Source organism: Cryptomeria japonica, chromosome 1 (assembly GCF_030272615.1).
Source record: "Cryptomeria japonica chromosome 1, Sugi_1.0, whole genome shotgun sequence".
Classification (NCBI taxonomy): Eukaryota; Viridiplantae; Streptophyta; class Pinopsida; order Cupressales; family Cupressaceae; genus Cryptomeria; species Cryptomeria japonica.
In genome coordinates this window covers 660,777,278-660,794,010 of record NC_081405.1, presented here as the reverse complement: position 1 = coordinate 660,794,010, position 16,733 = coordinate 660,777,278, and the positions used below count along the sequence as shown (strand labels likewise).

The 16,733-nt window shown below is 34.2% G+C and overlaps 1 protein-coding gene across 1 annotated transcript; it reads left to right on the top strand.

The window, feature by feature from the left end:
* The first annotated feature begins 1,178 nt into the window (after positions 1–1,178).
* Positions 1,179–15,529, top strand: LOC131050459 (ABC transporter G family member 36). Its single transcript, XM_057984642.2, has 24 exons — positions 1,179–1,758; positions 2,226–2,346; positions 4,105–4,193; positions 4,297–4,381; positions 4,475–4,634; positions 4,728–4,804; positions 5,224–5,277; positions 5,554–5,644; positions 5,941–6,044; positions 9,317–9,598; positions 9,687–10,003; positions 10,223–10,383; positions 10,466–10,569; positions 10,680–10,833; positions 10,924–11,052; positions 11,241–11,407; positions 11,556–11,888; positions 11,994–12,284; positions 12,370–12,453; positions 12,922–13,055; positions 13,142–13,369; positions 13,475–13,646; positions 13,894–14,148; positions 15,209–15,529. The coding sequence occupies exons 1-24, from the start codon at positions 1,379–1,381 to the stop codon at positions 15,479–15,481; spliced, it is 4,245 nt and encodes a 1,414-aa protein (XP_057840625.2). The 5' UTR covers positions 1,179–1,378; the 3' UTR covers positions 15,482–15,529.
* The last annotated feature ends 1,204 nt before the right edge of the window (positions 15,530–16,733 follow it).

Here is a 16,733-nt window from a genome sequence, read left to right as displayed (position 1 = left end):
ATCTTCTTAATGACTTGAGAGGGAGCCTAAAGGATAGACATCAAATGTGTAGGTATGGCACTCAAAACTGATTTGATTAGAAGGATCTTGCCAGCCATTGTTAGCCACTTATGATTCCAAGAGGAAATAGAATGGACAACTATAAATCCTAAAATGTTATTGTATTATTAATTTAAAAAATTCTAAACAATAATTTAATTCATTCATAAAATCATATATTTATTTAATTAATTTATTAATAATTTTAATGTTAATTATATATATCTTTAAATTAAGAAACATTAATATTAAAATGTATTAATATAATTTAAAATTGTATACATTATTATAGTCATCCCATAAAAAGATTATTATAGAAATAAATTATTAAACAAAGTATATTTCAGCTTTGTCAAAATTTGGGAAGAAATACTATTCTTTAATGAAAAATCTAATAATAAAATATTGTCATTGACAAATTTATAAAACTAATCAAACAAAAATTAAAAGCACAATGATAAAAATGTACCTTCTATTTTATTGATTGAGAAATAGAAATATTTATTTTAAAAAATTAATAAGAAATTAGAAACAAAACAAAACAAATATTGTCCTAATGGTAAGAGAAAGATTCCTCCATAAAAAGTTAAAATTAAAAGATATGATAATTTTGAACCATATCTACAAATATATCATATATTGCTATTTTTTTTTAATAAAAAAAATATTTAAAAAATCAAACTATGTAAAATACATCATTCCTAAACATTTAAATGACAGGTCTTGCATAAATAAAACCAACACAAAAAACAAATGCAATGGGATGAAATTACTGTTGTTAATTTGTCCGTACACGGACGGCCAAACAGGAGCAGTAACAGCTTTCATTTATTTTATTATTTTATATTGAGAAGGATCTCTGGTTTATGTTTGTAATGGAGAAACACATATATAAAATTTCTGAAGGAATTTACATTTGTCCATACATGGAACAGAAAAGAAGAAATTTATATTTATCCATACCAGAAAAGTTAAAAGTGGCCTGTAACTGAAGAATTGAATATTTTTTGATGCTCAATTATGCCTACGGCTTTGATTTATATAAAAAATATTTTTATTGTAGAGGACACACAGAAAATACAAAGTAAAAAGTTAATGAAATCTTAGCTTATCGCATACACGGACGGTCTGAGGAAGATTTATATATATGTCTCCGTAAAATAAAACAAGTGCCGTAATGGGATAAAGATTCCCATGCAATCATCCATGTATTTTGATGCATAAAAAGACCAGTGTTATTACAGAAATATAAGAAGTAGAGATGTAGGAAGAAGATATTGATTAGAGATTAATGTTTCTGTTTCTGGATTAGATTGTGTGAGTTTTTTTTTTCTCAAAGATGACAGTTTTTGAAAGGAGGGCGATTAAAAGCCCACTGAGAAGCCCAATGAGAAGCCCAAATACGAGACTGTGGTCAATGGCAACTCCAAGTATTTCTGTAATGTCAAGTCCATTTGATAAAAGAGATGTGGAGGATGATGAAGCTGCCTTAAAAATGGCAGCCATTGAGCAGCTGCCTGCATTTAACCGTTTGAGAACTGGTATAATGTTTGAGAGTGTTATTGATGATGATGAAGGGAACCGTAAGGAAATTCTCAGGGAAGTTGATGTTCGGAACATGGGAGACAATGAAAGAAAAAAGTTCATTGAGAAAGTTTTCAAAGTGGTTGAAGAAGACAATGATCAGTTCTTGAGAAAATTGAGAGCTCGAATAGATAGGTGGGTTTTACAGACATGGAAGCTTTGAAATTACCCATGTAAATTGTTTTGATCAATGCTACTACTCAATTGTTCTACACTGTACTGTGTAAATACAGCTTTTTAGGTTGCGGATGTATTTCTAATATATTTTAAAATATGTCAGCAGTTAATCTTTACATAAAATGGTACTGTAAAAAAAATTCAGATGTACAAAACACAGTGTTTTTTCATTTGATTTTTTGTGGTTTTACAGTAATGGGGATGCAGATCATGAAAATTTAGCTACTGAAAATTTCATAAATATTTGTTGTGTTTTGTGGATTTTAGAAACTATACAGAATGTTGTTTTCTGTGAAGATTAACCACGTCCTTAAAATATTGAACACAATTAGATTCAGAAAATGCATTCATTTTATACGATAGATTGTTGAAATCTCTTAACATTGATGTATTTCTGATTAACAAATGTTTGTGGTGATTTACAGAGTAGCGATGAGGATCCCAACTGTAGAAGTTAGGTTTGAAAATCTGACAGTAAATGCTGAGTGCTTAATTGGTGGGAGAGCACTTCCCACACTTACGAACTCAGCCAAGAACTTCTTAGAGGTACGATAGATTTAACTTGTTTGTTCTTTCACTTTTTGTAGTTTTTTATTTTTAGATCTCTTGGGGTAGCCTTTTTTTTTGGGTCTTATTTCTAGATTAAGGGTTTTTTAATGTTATTATTATTTTTGGTTCTTGTATTCTTTTTGGTCTTTGTGTTCATACCCTTCTTTATATTGATGCCTTCGTCTGCAACTCACTATCTTTTAATTCTTTGAACTCTCTTGCATCCTGATGATGAATCATGGAATGATTCGAAACATTGATGGTTAAAAATTTCTCACAATCAGATCAAGAAACTGCATACAAGATATCTATTATTTATTTTTTATTTTGATAAAATATTATAATATGATAAGTCACATATTCATCAAAGCAAGCCTGTCAACTAGATAATGGAGTGTGAATTTTGCCCCAAAAAAAATAGATTCTATTCAAATTTGTGAGGAATACACTAAAATATAAAATATTCAACACCCAATTATCTGATTTTATTTAAGTTGTTTTTAAATAAAACCCATGTTTGTTATGGCTCAGGCTCACAATTTAAAGAAATATACCATATTGCTTATTTCCTGTCCATAATGAGCTTTTAGGACTGGCTATCGCTCTTTTTCATGCTCCTGGATTACTGAACGTCAATGCTATTTAGTTCTTGGAAAGTATTTGCTTAGTAAGTGACAAATTAGGATTAGTGTAATGTCTTCTACTAGTTTTCTACTAGGAGTCTGCTTGTTTTCCAATAATTAACATACATTACTAAATATTATTATGTCTTAAATTAAGCTTTGAGATTAGAGAACAATTAGTTCTTCATAATACAATCAATAATCAATTATGTTTAGGGATTATTCTTATTATTTTCCTTACCTAGATAAGGGAGGATGGGAATTACTTAGCTAGGGTCCTTGGAAACCAATCTACAAGCAAGCTCCCTCAAGGTTTTAGCAACACATGTCCATACCCCATCTTGGGACTTCTCCCTCAAGATTTCAAGAACACTGGCAATACTCCATATTAGGACTTACCTATCTTGTGAGGAATTACTCCGCCTCTCCCTACACAAACCAACCTATCCTAATGAAGGCATTAGCGAAAAATTAAGGAATGGCCTATGAATACACTAACTTCTAATGTATGATGAATGTATATGAAATTAAGTATGTCTTTCATACATATTGCTGTCTATATTAATATTAAATTCTGCATAAGAACATTATCAAGATTCATATATTAATCATACATATTAAGCACATGCCCATGCATAGCACCAAGAACAAGGATGTTACTGCCTATAACTTAGTAAAGTTCTGATCTGATTTGATTGATAGTGATATTACTGGAGGCTTTTGATTCCTTTCTTTTATATCTCTCAATGTGAGAGAGAGGTCACACATCTTCATCATGTATGCAGCCCTTTGGCAAGAGACACACCCTTTCACCATAAGCACCTTTTAAAAAAGTGAAACTCTTAATTATTTCTGCCATTTGAAAGGGACAAAACCTTTCACAATCAGATCTACACTTCCGACTCCCAAATTATCCCCTTTCAAATGAGTTCGTTTCTCCCATTTTATACCTCATATTTAAAAGAGTCACAACTTATCATTTCATGCCTTTTGATCATTCATCAACTTTAACTAAATTTTAATTATATTTTTTTATATTTTTATTTTATTTTTATTTTTATTCTTTATATTTTATATTATTATTTATTATTAAATTATAGGGACATTACAATTCACCAATGAATGAATGCAGGCCTTGTTGGGCATGGTTGGATTATCAACGACTAAGAAGACAAATCTTACTATTCTTAAGGATGTTAGTGGGATCATAAAGCCATCCAGGTAAATTTTAGTTAAGATTTTTCAAACAATTGTAGCCTGATGTACATATAATACTATTTAGAAATTTCAGCGATAGTGATCCGACTAGATATATCTGTTGCAGACTTACCTTGTTATTAGGCCAGCCTGGATCTGGAAAGTCTACTCTACTTTTAGCTTTGGCAGGAAGATTGGACAAGGAACTCAAGGTCAGAACAAATTCTGCCATTAACGTAATTTACAGGAGTTTAAATTATACTACAATTTTGGACGTTCTACTTACACAATTATAATAAGTACAGGTGACTGGTTCCATAACTTACAATGGGCATTCAATGGAAGAGTTTGTCCCTCAGAAGACATCTGCCTATATAAGTCAAAATGATCTTCATGTAGGGGCGATGACTGTTAGAGAGACATTGAATTTCTCTGCAAAATGTCAGGGTGTTGGTAGTAAATATGGTATGAAACAAGACATTTTCTGAATTTACAATCCCCTGCATTTTATCTTTTTAGTCAAAACTGATACTTTTGTTGTATTGAATATGTGAATAGAAATGCTCACCGAGCTGGATAAGAGAGAGAAAGAAGCTGGAATTTTGCCAGATCCTGAAGTAGATCTTTTCATGAAAGTAAGCTTTTTCTATTTTTATTTTTTTTAGTTTTTGTTATGGATATTTTTTATCACTTACGGTCCATGCTAAATTCATATATGCTTCTGGATTCAGCTGCATAGAAGTTTTTGCATCGACATTGATTCATCATCAGGATAAGAGAACTGTAAGAGAAAAGCTGATGAATCAGAAAGTGTGATTCAAAATGTTGATACAAAAACTTCTACACAGCTGAATCCGAAAGCATATATGTATTTTGATCAAGTCAAATATTTAAATTGTTAAAAAACATCCAACAAATATATTTAAACAGTTATATTCAAAAACTAGGCATACTAATTTGTTTGGCATTTCCATATTTTTCAATGTTTAAGGTTAGCATTACACGAGGGTAGCTCTACAATATTGATATTAATAATACTACGTTGAGATTGCAGGCAACATCTGTGGAAGATGTCGAAAGTAGCCTTCAAACAGATTACGCTCTGAAGGTGGGTGATCTTTTCATCATGAAGTTGCAATCATAAAAACAAGAAAAGTAATTATAAAATGTATTTGCATGGAAAATTGTTACTACCAAGTTCAACACGAGTATTCTTGTCTTAGAAGTCAAAACAAAAAACTAATGCTTTCGAGGAGAGATCATTTAACTTCATCTTTTCCATATTTTTTATGGAAAGTCCTATAATTTTTTTACTGTAACAGAAATACCAGCTTGTGAAGAAAAATATCAAAGAATGTCTTAACTAACTCCAATTTGGAAACAGATTCTTGGTTTGGATATATGTGCAGATACAATAGCAGGAGATGAAATGATTAGGGGAATTTCGGGTGGACAAAAGAGACGTCTTACAACTGGTATAGATATTCAATAGTGCACTCAATTGTTATTGATTTCCACATTTTTATGGGCTGAGACTGTAAAATTTGTAAATGATTATTTTGTCTGGCTGTAGGTGAGATAATTGTTGGACCCAAAACTACTCTTTTTATGGATGACATTTCCACGGGCCTGGACAGTTCTACAACGTATCAAATTGTTAAATGTCTGCAGCAATTTTGTTCCCATATGAATGCAACTATTCTCATGTCTTTGCTTCAGCCTGCACCAGAAACATTTGAATTGTTTGACGACATAATACTTCTTTCAGAAGGGCAAGTTGTCTACCATGGGGCCAGAAAAGATGTGCTTGAATTTTTTGAAAGCTGTGGATTTAGATGCCCTGAAAGAAAGGGTGCTGCAGATTACTTGCAGGAGGTAAACAAATATTTGGAATTTTTGCATAATCAATTTTACTCACTGTTGTCTAATTTGTTATGCTACTGGTAAAGTTATGAAGGCATATAATTTTGATAATCCTTTTGAAAAGTTATTATCTTTTAGACACTTCAATCTTTTAAAAGATAGGTAAACAGCCTGTAACGTTTATTCTCAAGCCCGGGTATTACTTAGGTTCAAGCTATGGTAATACAAGTGGAAGATCACATTGTTAGAATGTGAAGTTCAAATTGATTTTTTCTAGCAATGTTTGAGTCATTTTGGATTCTCATTTAGATGTGGTTTGACTCATGTAGTTGTGCGAATCATACTTACTATATTTAGTAAGTTGTCTTTTAGAAAGAAGGGGTAAAAGTTTATTGAACTCAAAGAACAAATACAAAAAATCAGAACAAAGGCAACTCGATTAGAACTCTGCAACTTGATTGTTTTATGCTCCTCGAAGTCATGTTTTGATGAACATATTTTGACATTGTTGCAACTCTGTAATGTAATTCACTACATTACAAAACAATACGAAAGATATTTTGCCCATAACTGTTTTTTTTGATTGGTAAAGGCAGAGCTAGAATTATATTGATTATGCAAAAATTTACTGAGCTAACATAGCTAGTAGATAATTAACAAAATTCATACTGGAAGTATCTGTGTGCCTTCTGAAAAGTCAAGAAGGAATGCAACCAGGCAAGCAGACTATGGAAGACATATAGTGTCCTTCCGAGTATAACATATGAAGTCTTAAGATTTTTTTTCTTTAAAAACTATAAGAGTCTGGATGGCAGATGCTTTGCTGCCCTATTAACAGAGATTATACTAATTAAAACCAAAATTACTCGCTCAAGAGTCTAAAACAGTAAACAACTTTATACAGAACTCAAAGGGAACCTAGCTTGCAATTTCCTTGTTGGCTTCAGATTGCAGATTCGCATTCCTCTCACTCCCACGACCTCTGCTTAGAGGGTGGCCCCTGCCACGGCCACGTCTAGACCCGCAACGACCCCTACTAGCTCCACCTCTGCATGCCTGCTCCACTTGAGGGTTCTCAACTTCTGCTTTCATAGGCAGAATTCTGTTGAGTTTGGCAAATTGAATTAGGTCGTCCTCTCTACCCTAGTCTTCTGAATTTTCTCCCAGAAACCACCATTTAAGGTAACCAATGCCAACTCCAACAAATACCCTATGCCTATCCAAATCCTTTCCTTTCAGGTCGAGCAGGAAAGGATAGTACTTAATTAGTTCGCCATGAGCATTGAATAGGATTCTGTCGCCTGGCCGAGGAGCCCCAGACTCATGAATTGCCTTATTTAGGATTTCTTGGAGCTCTTGGGTAACCTCTTATGGGAAATCTTCTTCATGAGGGTCCAAACTTTTTGCTTAGCAAGTTTTAAATCCAACAGTGAGGCAACAAACCTAGAGAAGATGCTAGTGTTGTCCCGTGTATACTCGTCTCTATTCAGGTGCCCACTACCCAAGATCATCTTGACTGCCAATATGACAGGGAAATCCGAGTAGAAGAGAAGGCGCTTGAGCCTCAGATCTGTTTTTTTTCGGAATGAGACTTGGCGCGTCGACGTCGAGAGAGAAATTGGAGTGTCTGCACCGAAACAAGAGATGGGCCTGGGATAAACACTCATTATGAATCCAAAAGGAGGCTCTGTCGACATGATTGGCAAAGCAGGCTATCAAACAAGGAAGGAAATGAAAACTAGAGTTCTGAGATTAACTGGCAAGAGAATGAAATCAATTTGTAGAAGACAATACGAAGAAATAGGCAGACACACTCTTTTATGCCAAATGATGAGGGATAGATTGCATTAAATTTGCCGCTAAGGTGGCGAGGGATGTTTGTCCTCGACATGCCAAATCTCCCATTCGGGCCACGCGAACCATAATTGGATTTGACAGTTAGCCAGCTAGGTCTCAAAAGGTGGTTCGGGGAAGGCTTAGCTCATAACTGCAGCTTGGATGATGTCACTGAATACGGACCCACTCTACCCAAAATAGATAAGATTTAAATTTGAAATTGAGGTAGCCGTTTCACTTGACCGCCAAGGTTAAATTTAATGTTTGCCCTGTTAACGAAGCTTTAACTAGCTTTCGCATATTCCTGAAAGTGACTCTTGCATTTGAACTTGATGTCCTTTGAGGTCTTTACCTGTCAAGTGAGATGGTCTGCTAGGACAACAGGCAGATTTCCCTGATCCCACCTGTAGATGTAGGTTCCTTGAGCAGCAAATTTCGAGAGCGCATCTGCCTCTGAGTTTGTTTCTCTATAGATGTGCTTTGCTTCATAATTTTCTATTCTATCCAGACTTGCAATTATATTGTCTAAGATTCCCTGCAATCTCCAATTTGGAGTTTTTTTCCTCTTGATTTCATTTATTGCTATCTCTGAATCACCCTCCACTAGAATGTTATTTAAACCCTGCTTTATGCAATCTATCAATCCAAATTGCAATGCTTTGAATTCTGCTATGTTGTTTGTGTCTGGAGGGATTGGCTTTGCCATCTTCCCAAGAATTGCTCTTGTGTGATCTCTAATTACATATCCTATGCCTGAAGGGCCTAGATTGCCTCTAGAAGCACCATCAAAGTTTAGTTTTATCCAGCCAAGATTTGGTGGAGACCAGATAGCAGCCTTTCTCATATTGTCTTTTTGCCCAAAGGAGGGAGGTATCCTGATTCCATGCCAATTTTTCCTGATGCTTTCATCCCATGAGGAGAAAGCTTTAGGCGGTTCCAAGGAGAAGGCTATCTTGCAGCTGACTGAATCCACTATAACCGATTCAATTGAGTTTAGGATTGTTTCTAATCTTCTGGATTTGTTATCAAATAGCCTATGATTCCTCTCCTTCCAAATTTCCCAGACTACACATGATGGGGATACTTCCATAATTAAACTCAGGGTGCTCTCCTTACTTGGAATAGGCCAGCTTTGAAATAGGGATTTAATGTCATTTGGCAAGGCTGTGATCAGCCCAAGTTTAGCACAAAGCCATCGCCAGCATTTGGACGCAAAGGGACAGTTGAGTAGTAGATGGTCCACTGACTCTAACTGAGCTTTGCACATGATGCACCTAGAGGGTCCTGCATACCCCATTTTTGCCCATAATTTTTTACTGATATATTTTTACCAAATTTTTCCACATAAATCTGAGTGTCATGCGACTTTATTCTTCTCTGCAATTTTCTACACTTCTATTTTTTTCTTACACATTCCATATCACACGTGACTGGGTTATGATTTGCAGGTGACTTCAAAGAAAGATCAAGAGCAATATTGGGCTGACAGGAGTAAACCATATCACTATATCTCTGTGAAGGAATTTGCAGATATGTACAAGAGTTTTCGTGTAGGTAGAAGACTCTCCAGAAAATTATCTGTACGATATGACAAGCTTACTAGCCACAAAAAATCTCTGGTATTTAGTAAACACCTGAATTCTAATATGGAGATCTTCAAAATCTGCTTTGCTAAAGAATGGCTTCTTCTCAAACGCAATGCTCCCATCTACATATTCAAGACTGTACAAGTAAGCCTTTATATGCAATGAGAAGCTCTATATTGTAATGAGTCAATCTTCCTGTAAATAGGCCTCATCAAAGTTGTTTATTATGCAGATTATTTTCACTGCATTTGTAGCAACTACAGTATTCTTGAGAACACGAATGCACCAACGAAATGAAGAGGATGCAAATTCATATCTTGGGGCTCTCTTTTTTAACATCATTACAAACACGTTCAATGGCATGGCTGAGCTTCCATTCACAATTGCTAGACTACCAGTATTTTATAAACAACGAGACCTTCTGCTATATCCTCCATGGGCTTTCTCTCTTTCCTCCTTATTGCTGAGTATTCCAATATCATTTATGGAATCGGCTATTTGGGTTGCCATGACCTACTATGGAATAGGATTTGCCCCTGATGTTGTCAGGTAGGCTTGGAGATTGAATTAACATTGATAGCTGAGCACTCTCAACTCTGAACCATTCTCTGTTTGCATTTTACTAAAATCTTTTTCAGAACTAACTTCTAGGAGAGGGGCAGTTTCATGAAAAGAGTCCACTGAAGTGAAACTAATTTTAGGATCTTTATCTTTGTGAGAGTGGATTTTTCACGATATTTACATTTAATAGTGTCACTGAAAATGCAGGTTTTTCAGGCAATTCCTTATACTATTTCTCCTACATCAGATGTCATCTTCAATGTTCAGATTTTTAGCAGGACTTTGTAGATCAACGACAGTATCCAATAGCGGAGGATCACTCACTTTAATAGTAGTTTTACTGCTTGGAGGATTCATTATCACCAAAGGTACGTCATCCTTCTCAGCTACCCCAAATAAGAAACAGATTTGTTCAATCTCACCTCCTTCAACATTTTATTTTCTTTGCAGATAGCATTCCCAAGTGGTTGGTATGGGGTTATTGGTGCTCTCCGCTAACATATGCACAAACTTCCATTGTTTTGAATGAGATGCTTGATCCCAGATGGAATAAAGTAAGTTTCAATCGATAAAGACTAATCTAATTACATATTAAATGCTGTAGCAATTTAGTTGTATGAATATCAAATTAGTTCCTTGATCTTGGGTTTATGTTGAATTACAGAGTACAGATTCTTCACCAAACCTGGCCCTTGGTGTACTTGAAAGGCATAACATCAAGCCTGAAGCATACTGGTATTGGATAGGAGCTGCTGCTTTGTTGGGGTTTTTAGTGCTCTTCAATGTTCTATTCACAATTTCGCTTACATATCTAAATCGTGAGTTCACTCACTATTGTATACTATTTTTTGATTCAATTCAAAATTTGGGCCTTTCTGCATGCTAAGATTGCTTTTTGTGTTGAGAAGCTCTTGGAAAGCATCAGGTTATAAAACCAAAAGACAAGCTCGCACAAGACCAAGAGCCCCAGCGTGGTCAATCAAATTCTAAAAAGGGACAACCTAAAACATCTTCTACCAAAAATGGAAAAGGCACAAGTAAGAACGTCTTTTTATTTTATCTCTTAAGAAATATTTTTGCATTGTGAAACTCCAAAACTAGAAGATCCGCAATGTAAAACACTTTTAGAGATTGATTTTTTTCTGGCCTTCTATAGCATTTATACAAGTCTTTCATGGCAAAATCTTGTCTTTCCCGGTCTGCTCAACAGTGTTTGCTTATGCAGAAGAAATGCAAATGCATCAGATGAACAGGAGGTCAATCAAAACAGAAATCATTTCAACAGATTTGGACATAGAAACCGGTGGTTTGAAAAAAAGAGGAATGGTTCTTCCTTTCAAACCATTGGCAATGTCTTTTTCTGATGTCAATTACTTCGTTGACATGCCTCCGGTATAACCCGCGTTTAACTCTTCTACTCCACTTATTAAGTTGATAATTATCTGTATTTCAATGGATAAGATAGTTCTAATTGAATAAACATACCAAAAAAAATGGACTTGGAGTAATACTGGAACTTTCGGTATTGAATCTTCTGCAGGAAATGAAAGAACAGGGAGAAACAGAGGATAGACTGCAACTACTTCGTAATGTAACAGGGGCGTTTAGGCCAGGAGTTCTCACCGCGTTGATGGGGGTTAGTGGGGCTGGAAAGACGACACTCATGGATGTTTTGGCTGGAAGGAAAACAGGAGGATATATTGAAGGAGATATTAGGATCTCTGGATTTCCCAAAAACCAAGAAACATTTGCTCGAATCTCTGGTTATTGTGAACAGAATGATATTCACTCTCCACAAGTAACAGTGAGAGAGTCCTTACTATATTCTGCTTTTCTTCGTCTTCCAAAAGAGGTTGATAATAACACCAAAACTGTAAGTCCCAAGCTCAAATTTTGTTTTGCATATTCAATCCTTGCATAATTTGATACGATTCAGTTCTATAGCCCTCACTGAATCGACTCATTCGAACTGCCACAGGCCTTTGTAGATGAGGTTATGGAGCTGGTAGAGTTGGATGGTTTAAGGGATGGATTAGTGGGTCTTCCTGGTGTAACTGGTTTATCAATAGAACAAAGAAAAAGGTTAACAATTGCTGTTGAACTTGTTGCGAATCCATCTATTATTTTCATGGATGAACCAACTTCAGGACTAGATGCCAGATCTGCAGCTATTGTCATGAGAACCGTCCGCAATACAGTTGATACAGGAAGAACCATTGTCTGTACCATCCACCAGCCTAGCATTGACATTTTTGAATCTTTCGATGAGGTAGAAAAAGTCCCAAATGGTTGTGTTTGTGGTTTTTTCTTTTAAATATAATTAGATATTGATAACCGGTCCATTTGCTGTGCAGTTGCTCCTAATGAAGAGAGGTGGGCAAGTCATCTATTCAGGACCCTTGGGTCAAAACTCTGGAAAAGTTATTGAGTATTTTGAGGTTAGTTCATCTATGTTAGAACATTTTTAAATAGGTGAAAGTTAACTAAAAAAAATTTGTTATTAATGTTACCGAAGATATAATCTGGAATAATAGAGAAAAACAATTGAATAAAAGGTTAAGGAACATACGTGAAATTTTAAATTTAAAAGTACATTAAGCTGTAAAAATATTTATATGAGAAGATATATGTTGCTATATAAATCTATTAGAGTTTGAGATTAAAAAAAAAAAAAAAAAAGAGAGAAATTAGTTAGCAAAACAATTGTACTGAGCTCTTACAATAAGCAAGAGAATCTAAAAATTCAGATTAGGAGCTACAACTAGAAATTTATGAAGATTAATAGAAATCAATCTGTATGGATGAGAAGTACCTAGAAATGAATTTTTGGTATGTTTAGAATTTTACAAACATAAAATGTATCCAGAAACAACTTCAAGGTCTTTTTTCAATATGGTTTCTTATAGGCTATTCCTGGAGTACCAAAGATAAAGGATAAGCAAAATCCTGCTACATGGATGTTAGAAGTTAGCTCTACTGCTACTGAGCTCTTTCAAGGAATAGACTTTGCAGAATACTACAAGAACTCAACTCTCTATAAGTAAGTACCAGTTCAGTTCAGGCCTTCTGTCTAACACATGGATTTTTCAGTATAAGCAAATGACAATGGATGCCTTAATGATGCAGGAGGAATAAATCATTAGCAAAGGAGCTATCTGTTCCAGCATCTGGTGCAAAAGATCTTTATTTTCCAACTCAGTTTTCGCAATCTTTCTTTGGACAGTTTAAATTTTGTCTGTGGAAGCAAAATTGGTCGTATTGGAGAAGTCCAGATTACAATAGCCTTAGAATTCTAACAAGCTTTTTGGTTGCTGTGATATTTGGAGCTATATTTTGGAAGGTTGGAGCAAAACGGTATGTGCACCATTGTACAACATATGAAAATTAAGTATATTTGTCAAGGCAATCTAGCTTCTCAAGGAATTACAAGGATATTAACAGCCAATGTGTTTGCATCAGGGACAACAACTTAGATCTCTTTAATATCATAGGGGGCATGTATTGTGGAGTTTTGTTCATAGGAGTAATGAATTGTCAAACAGTACAGCCTTTAGTTGCAGTGGAGAGAACTGTTTTCTACAGAGAAAGAGCTGCAGGAATGTATTCTGCAATGTCCTATGCTTTGGCACAAGTATGTAGATTTTCTAGGAATGTTTCTGATGTTAATAGGAAATCTTGCAACATATTCTATATTTCGTCGAACATTTTACAATTAAGCAACGGTCAATCTTAAACAACACATTAAGCAACATATTAAGCCTAAAGAATGTCTGAATGTTTAACACTTTTAAGATTAAAAATCAAAGCTTAATGTATGTAATTTAAGACAACCGTTAAGAATATATAACATTGCTAACACGCTTATCTTGGCCATGCAGGTGATCATTGAGATTCCATACGCCATTTTCCAATCACTTGTCTATGTCCTTGTACTCTATAGCATGATTGGTTTCGAATGGAAAGTTCAGAAGTTCTTGTGGTTTTTCTTCGTCAATTTCTTTACATTTCTCTATTTTACCTATTATGGGATGATGGGTGTCTCAATTACACCAAACGCACAAGCGGCTGCAGTTGTTTCTGGATTTTTCTTTATTCTATTCGGCTTGTTTTCAGGGTTTTACGTTACTAAACAGGTAATCAATTATTTATTCAAAATTTTGATCAACTTTTTTTGTACAAGTAAAACGTTCAAATAATAAGGAAAACAAATACATGTACTAGTTTTTTTTTTGTTTTTGTTTTTGATAAAATTAGATGAGATCATTAAACTTATATTGATTATATATATTTTTACATGTGTCTGGTTCAAAGAGTACTGAAAGGAAAGAACCAGTAAGAAAACCCTTCAGTATTGCTCAAGAAAACATAAGCCTAACTACCCATTACAAAAACCCCATAGGCATACCAAAACCCCCCAGATGCATTGCAATACATTGCCATCCGCATTAGATATAAAGGAAGTTGTAAGAAGCAGTCTAACAGGGAGCATCTAAAGATCAAGTCAAGAATGTCCACAAAAAATCAGAGCCATCATCCCAAAATCCAACATGTCTAAACACCACAAGAATCCAAAGCTCTGAAGAAAACAAAACTTAGAGTCACGAGAGAACCAAGAATAAGAGATCCACATTAACTGCTCTTTCCAATTCCTCAAAAAAAGCCACCATCTACTGAATTTGGCAAGAATTCTCCATAGAAAACAGAACATTATGTTAGAGTGAAAAGCAAGACAAAGATCGAATGATAACCATAAGTGCCCACCAACAATCAATATAACTGAGAACATGAACACAGTGTCATAATTATCGCATCATGAAAGAAACCTACTAATATGAAGATGATCACACAATGATAAAGCCAACGAATAGCATAATATCCCCAATCATTAGAACAACTACCTGGATCACCGATAGATCATGATGCTAAGTGAAGGAAAAAACAAGTGATTAAGGTACGAAATAGGGTCAATCTACCTACATGCACTAGTTCTTATTGACATGTGACTTTTTGTAATGTTTTATCCTGAATTTTTTAGTGAGCTTAGTTTACACTAATCAAAAGTGATTATTATTTTTACTTTCAAAATAAATTTGATATTTGTAAAATAGAAATTATATTTTTAAATTTAAGATATTGTAAAAAATTATTTATCTATTCATGAAAAACATACTGATTTCCTCTGTATTGATGCAGAAACTTCCAAAATGGTGGGTTTGGTATTATTGGGTCTGCCCAGTATCATGGACAGTTTATGGGCTCATTATTTCACAGTACGGAGACATAACCGAGCTCATAGAGGTAGATGGGAAGAAAACAGGAACTCCGCTGAATCAGTATTTAGCAGACTATTTTGGATTCGATAATGATTTTATGGGTGTTGTAGCTGCAGTGCTCTTGGGCTTCACTTTTTTCTTCGCATTTGTGTTTGCTTATTGTATAAAAACCCTGAATTTCCAGCACCGATAAGTAGCTGATTTAAATTATGTCTGTTAGAATTTTTTGTAAGGTCTGTTCTCCCCCCATATGATCATGTCTTTTTAAGTATATCTAGTAGTATATATATTCAAATATATCAAATTTTCACAATGGGAAGATTGTTTCTAGATTTGACCCTCTTTTAGTTTTTACCATTGAATCTAAAAGATATATATATATATATATAAATATATAATAATTAAAAAATGTGGAAAACTATATATTTATGTTTATAAGAATTTTTTTATTATATAAAATTGAATTACATTTAAGTAAATATCATAAAAATATTAGAGATAAAATATCATCATTTAGCTGAACACACAATTTTATCAAAAGGAGGTGGTGAATTTTCTTATCTACATGATTTAATCTCGTGAATTTTTTTATTTAGGAGAGTATTGGGAGCCACCTACCATCTTGAGAGTCCTACACAATAAGAGATGCAAAAACCTCCAACAAGGTGAAGCATGAGTTTACCAATGTTAATGCCAACCTAGAAGACTTAACAATATCAATGTGTAATAGTACACCCCCTTCTATTGAGGAGGGCGTCAATGCAATAATCACTCTTGGCTACTTAATTTTTTCCTTAAAAAAATAATTTCATTATACTTTTAAAAAAAGACGAAATAGACAACAAATTTATGACACAAACTTACATTCTTACTCTATAAGGGGTAAGCTCTCTCCATCAAATGACATATTACTAGACCTAGACTTATTCAACAACGGAGCAATTCTTTGGCCTTGCCTAAGTATTCATAAGAGAACTAGAGGCTTTATAGTTTAAACGCACAATAATAAAGACTAATTTCTCGCAATTGAGATGAGATCTTTGACCTCTCTTTCAAATTACAACCATTTAATTTAGCTTATACTCACAATACAATTTGTAAACAATAGCATGGCAATATCTTAGATAAATATTAGTAGGACACCAACAATAATATCCTAAACAAAATGATATAGTGATGAACTCATTCATACATCACATATAAACATAGTGACTAATTGACAATAAGTGGTGGATATTATTTTACTACATGCATATTTGTATTACTTGGTTCACTAGCACATAAGCCTTTTATAATAAAGTGATGAAAGGGAAAGGAAAACTAGTGCATCCCATATGAAACATTTTGTCCATCATTTTTATGGTTCATAGCCACTCACTTAGACATAAATCTAACAATAGGCAACAAGTGTAGTTATCAATCAGATTTATGTAACTAATTGAACC

Coding starts and splice junctions, on each gene's coding strand:
- LOC131050459 (XM_057984642.2), top strand. CDS start 1,379: ATGACAGTTTTTGAAAGGAGGGCGATTAAAAGCCCACTGAGAAGCCCA. Junction 4,382..4,474: donor GATTGGACAAGGAACTCAAG/GTCAGAACAAAT, acceptor TAATAAGTACAG/GTGACTGGTTCCATAACTTA. Junction 13,647..13,893: donor TGTCCTATGCTTTGGCACAA/GTATGTAGATTT, acceptor TTGGCCATGCAG/GTGATCATTGAGATTCCATA.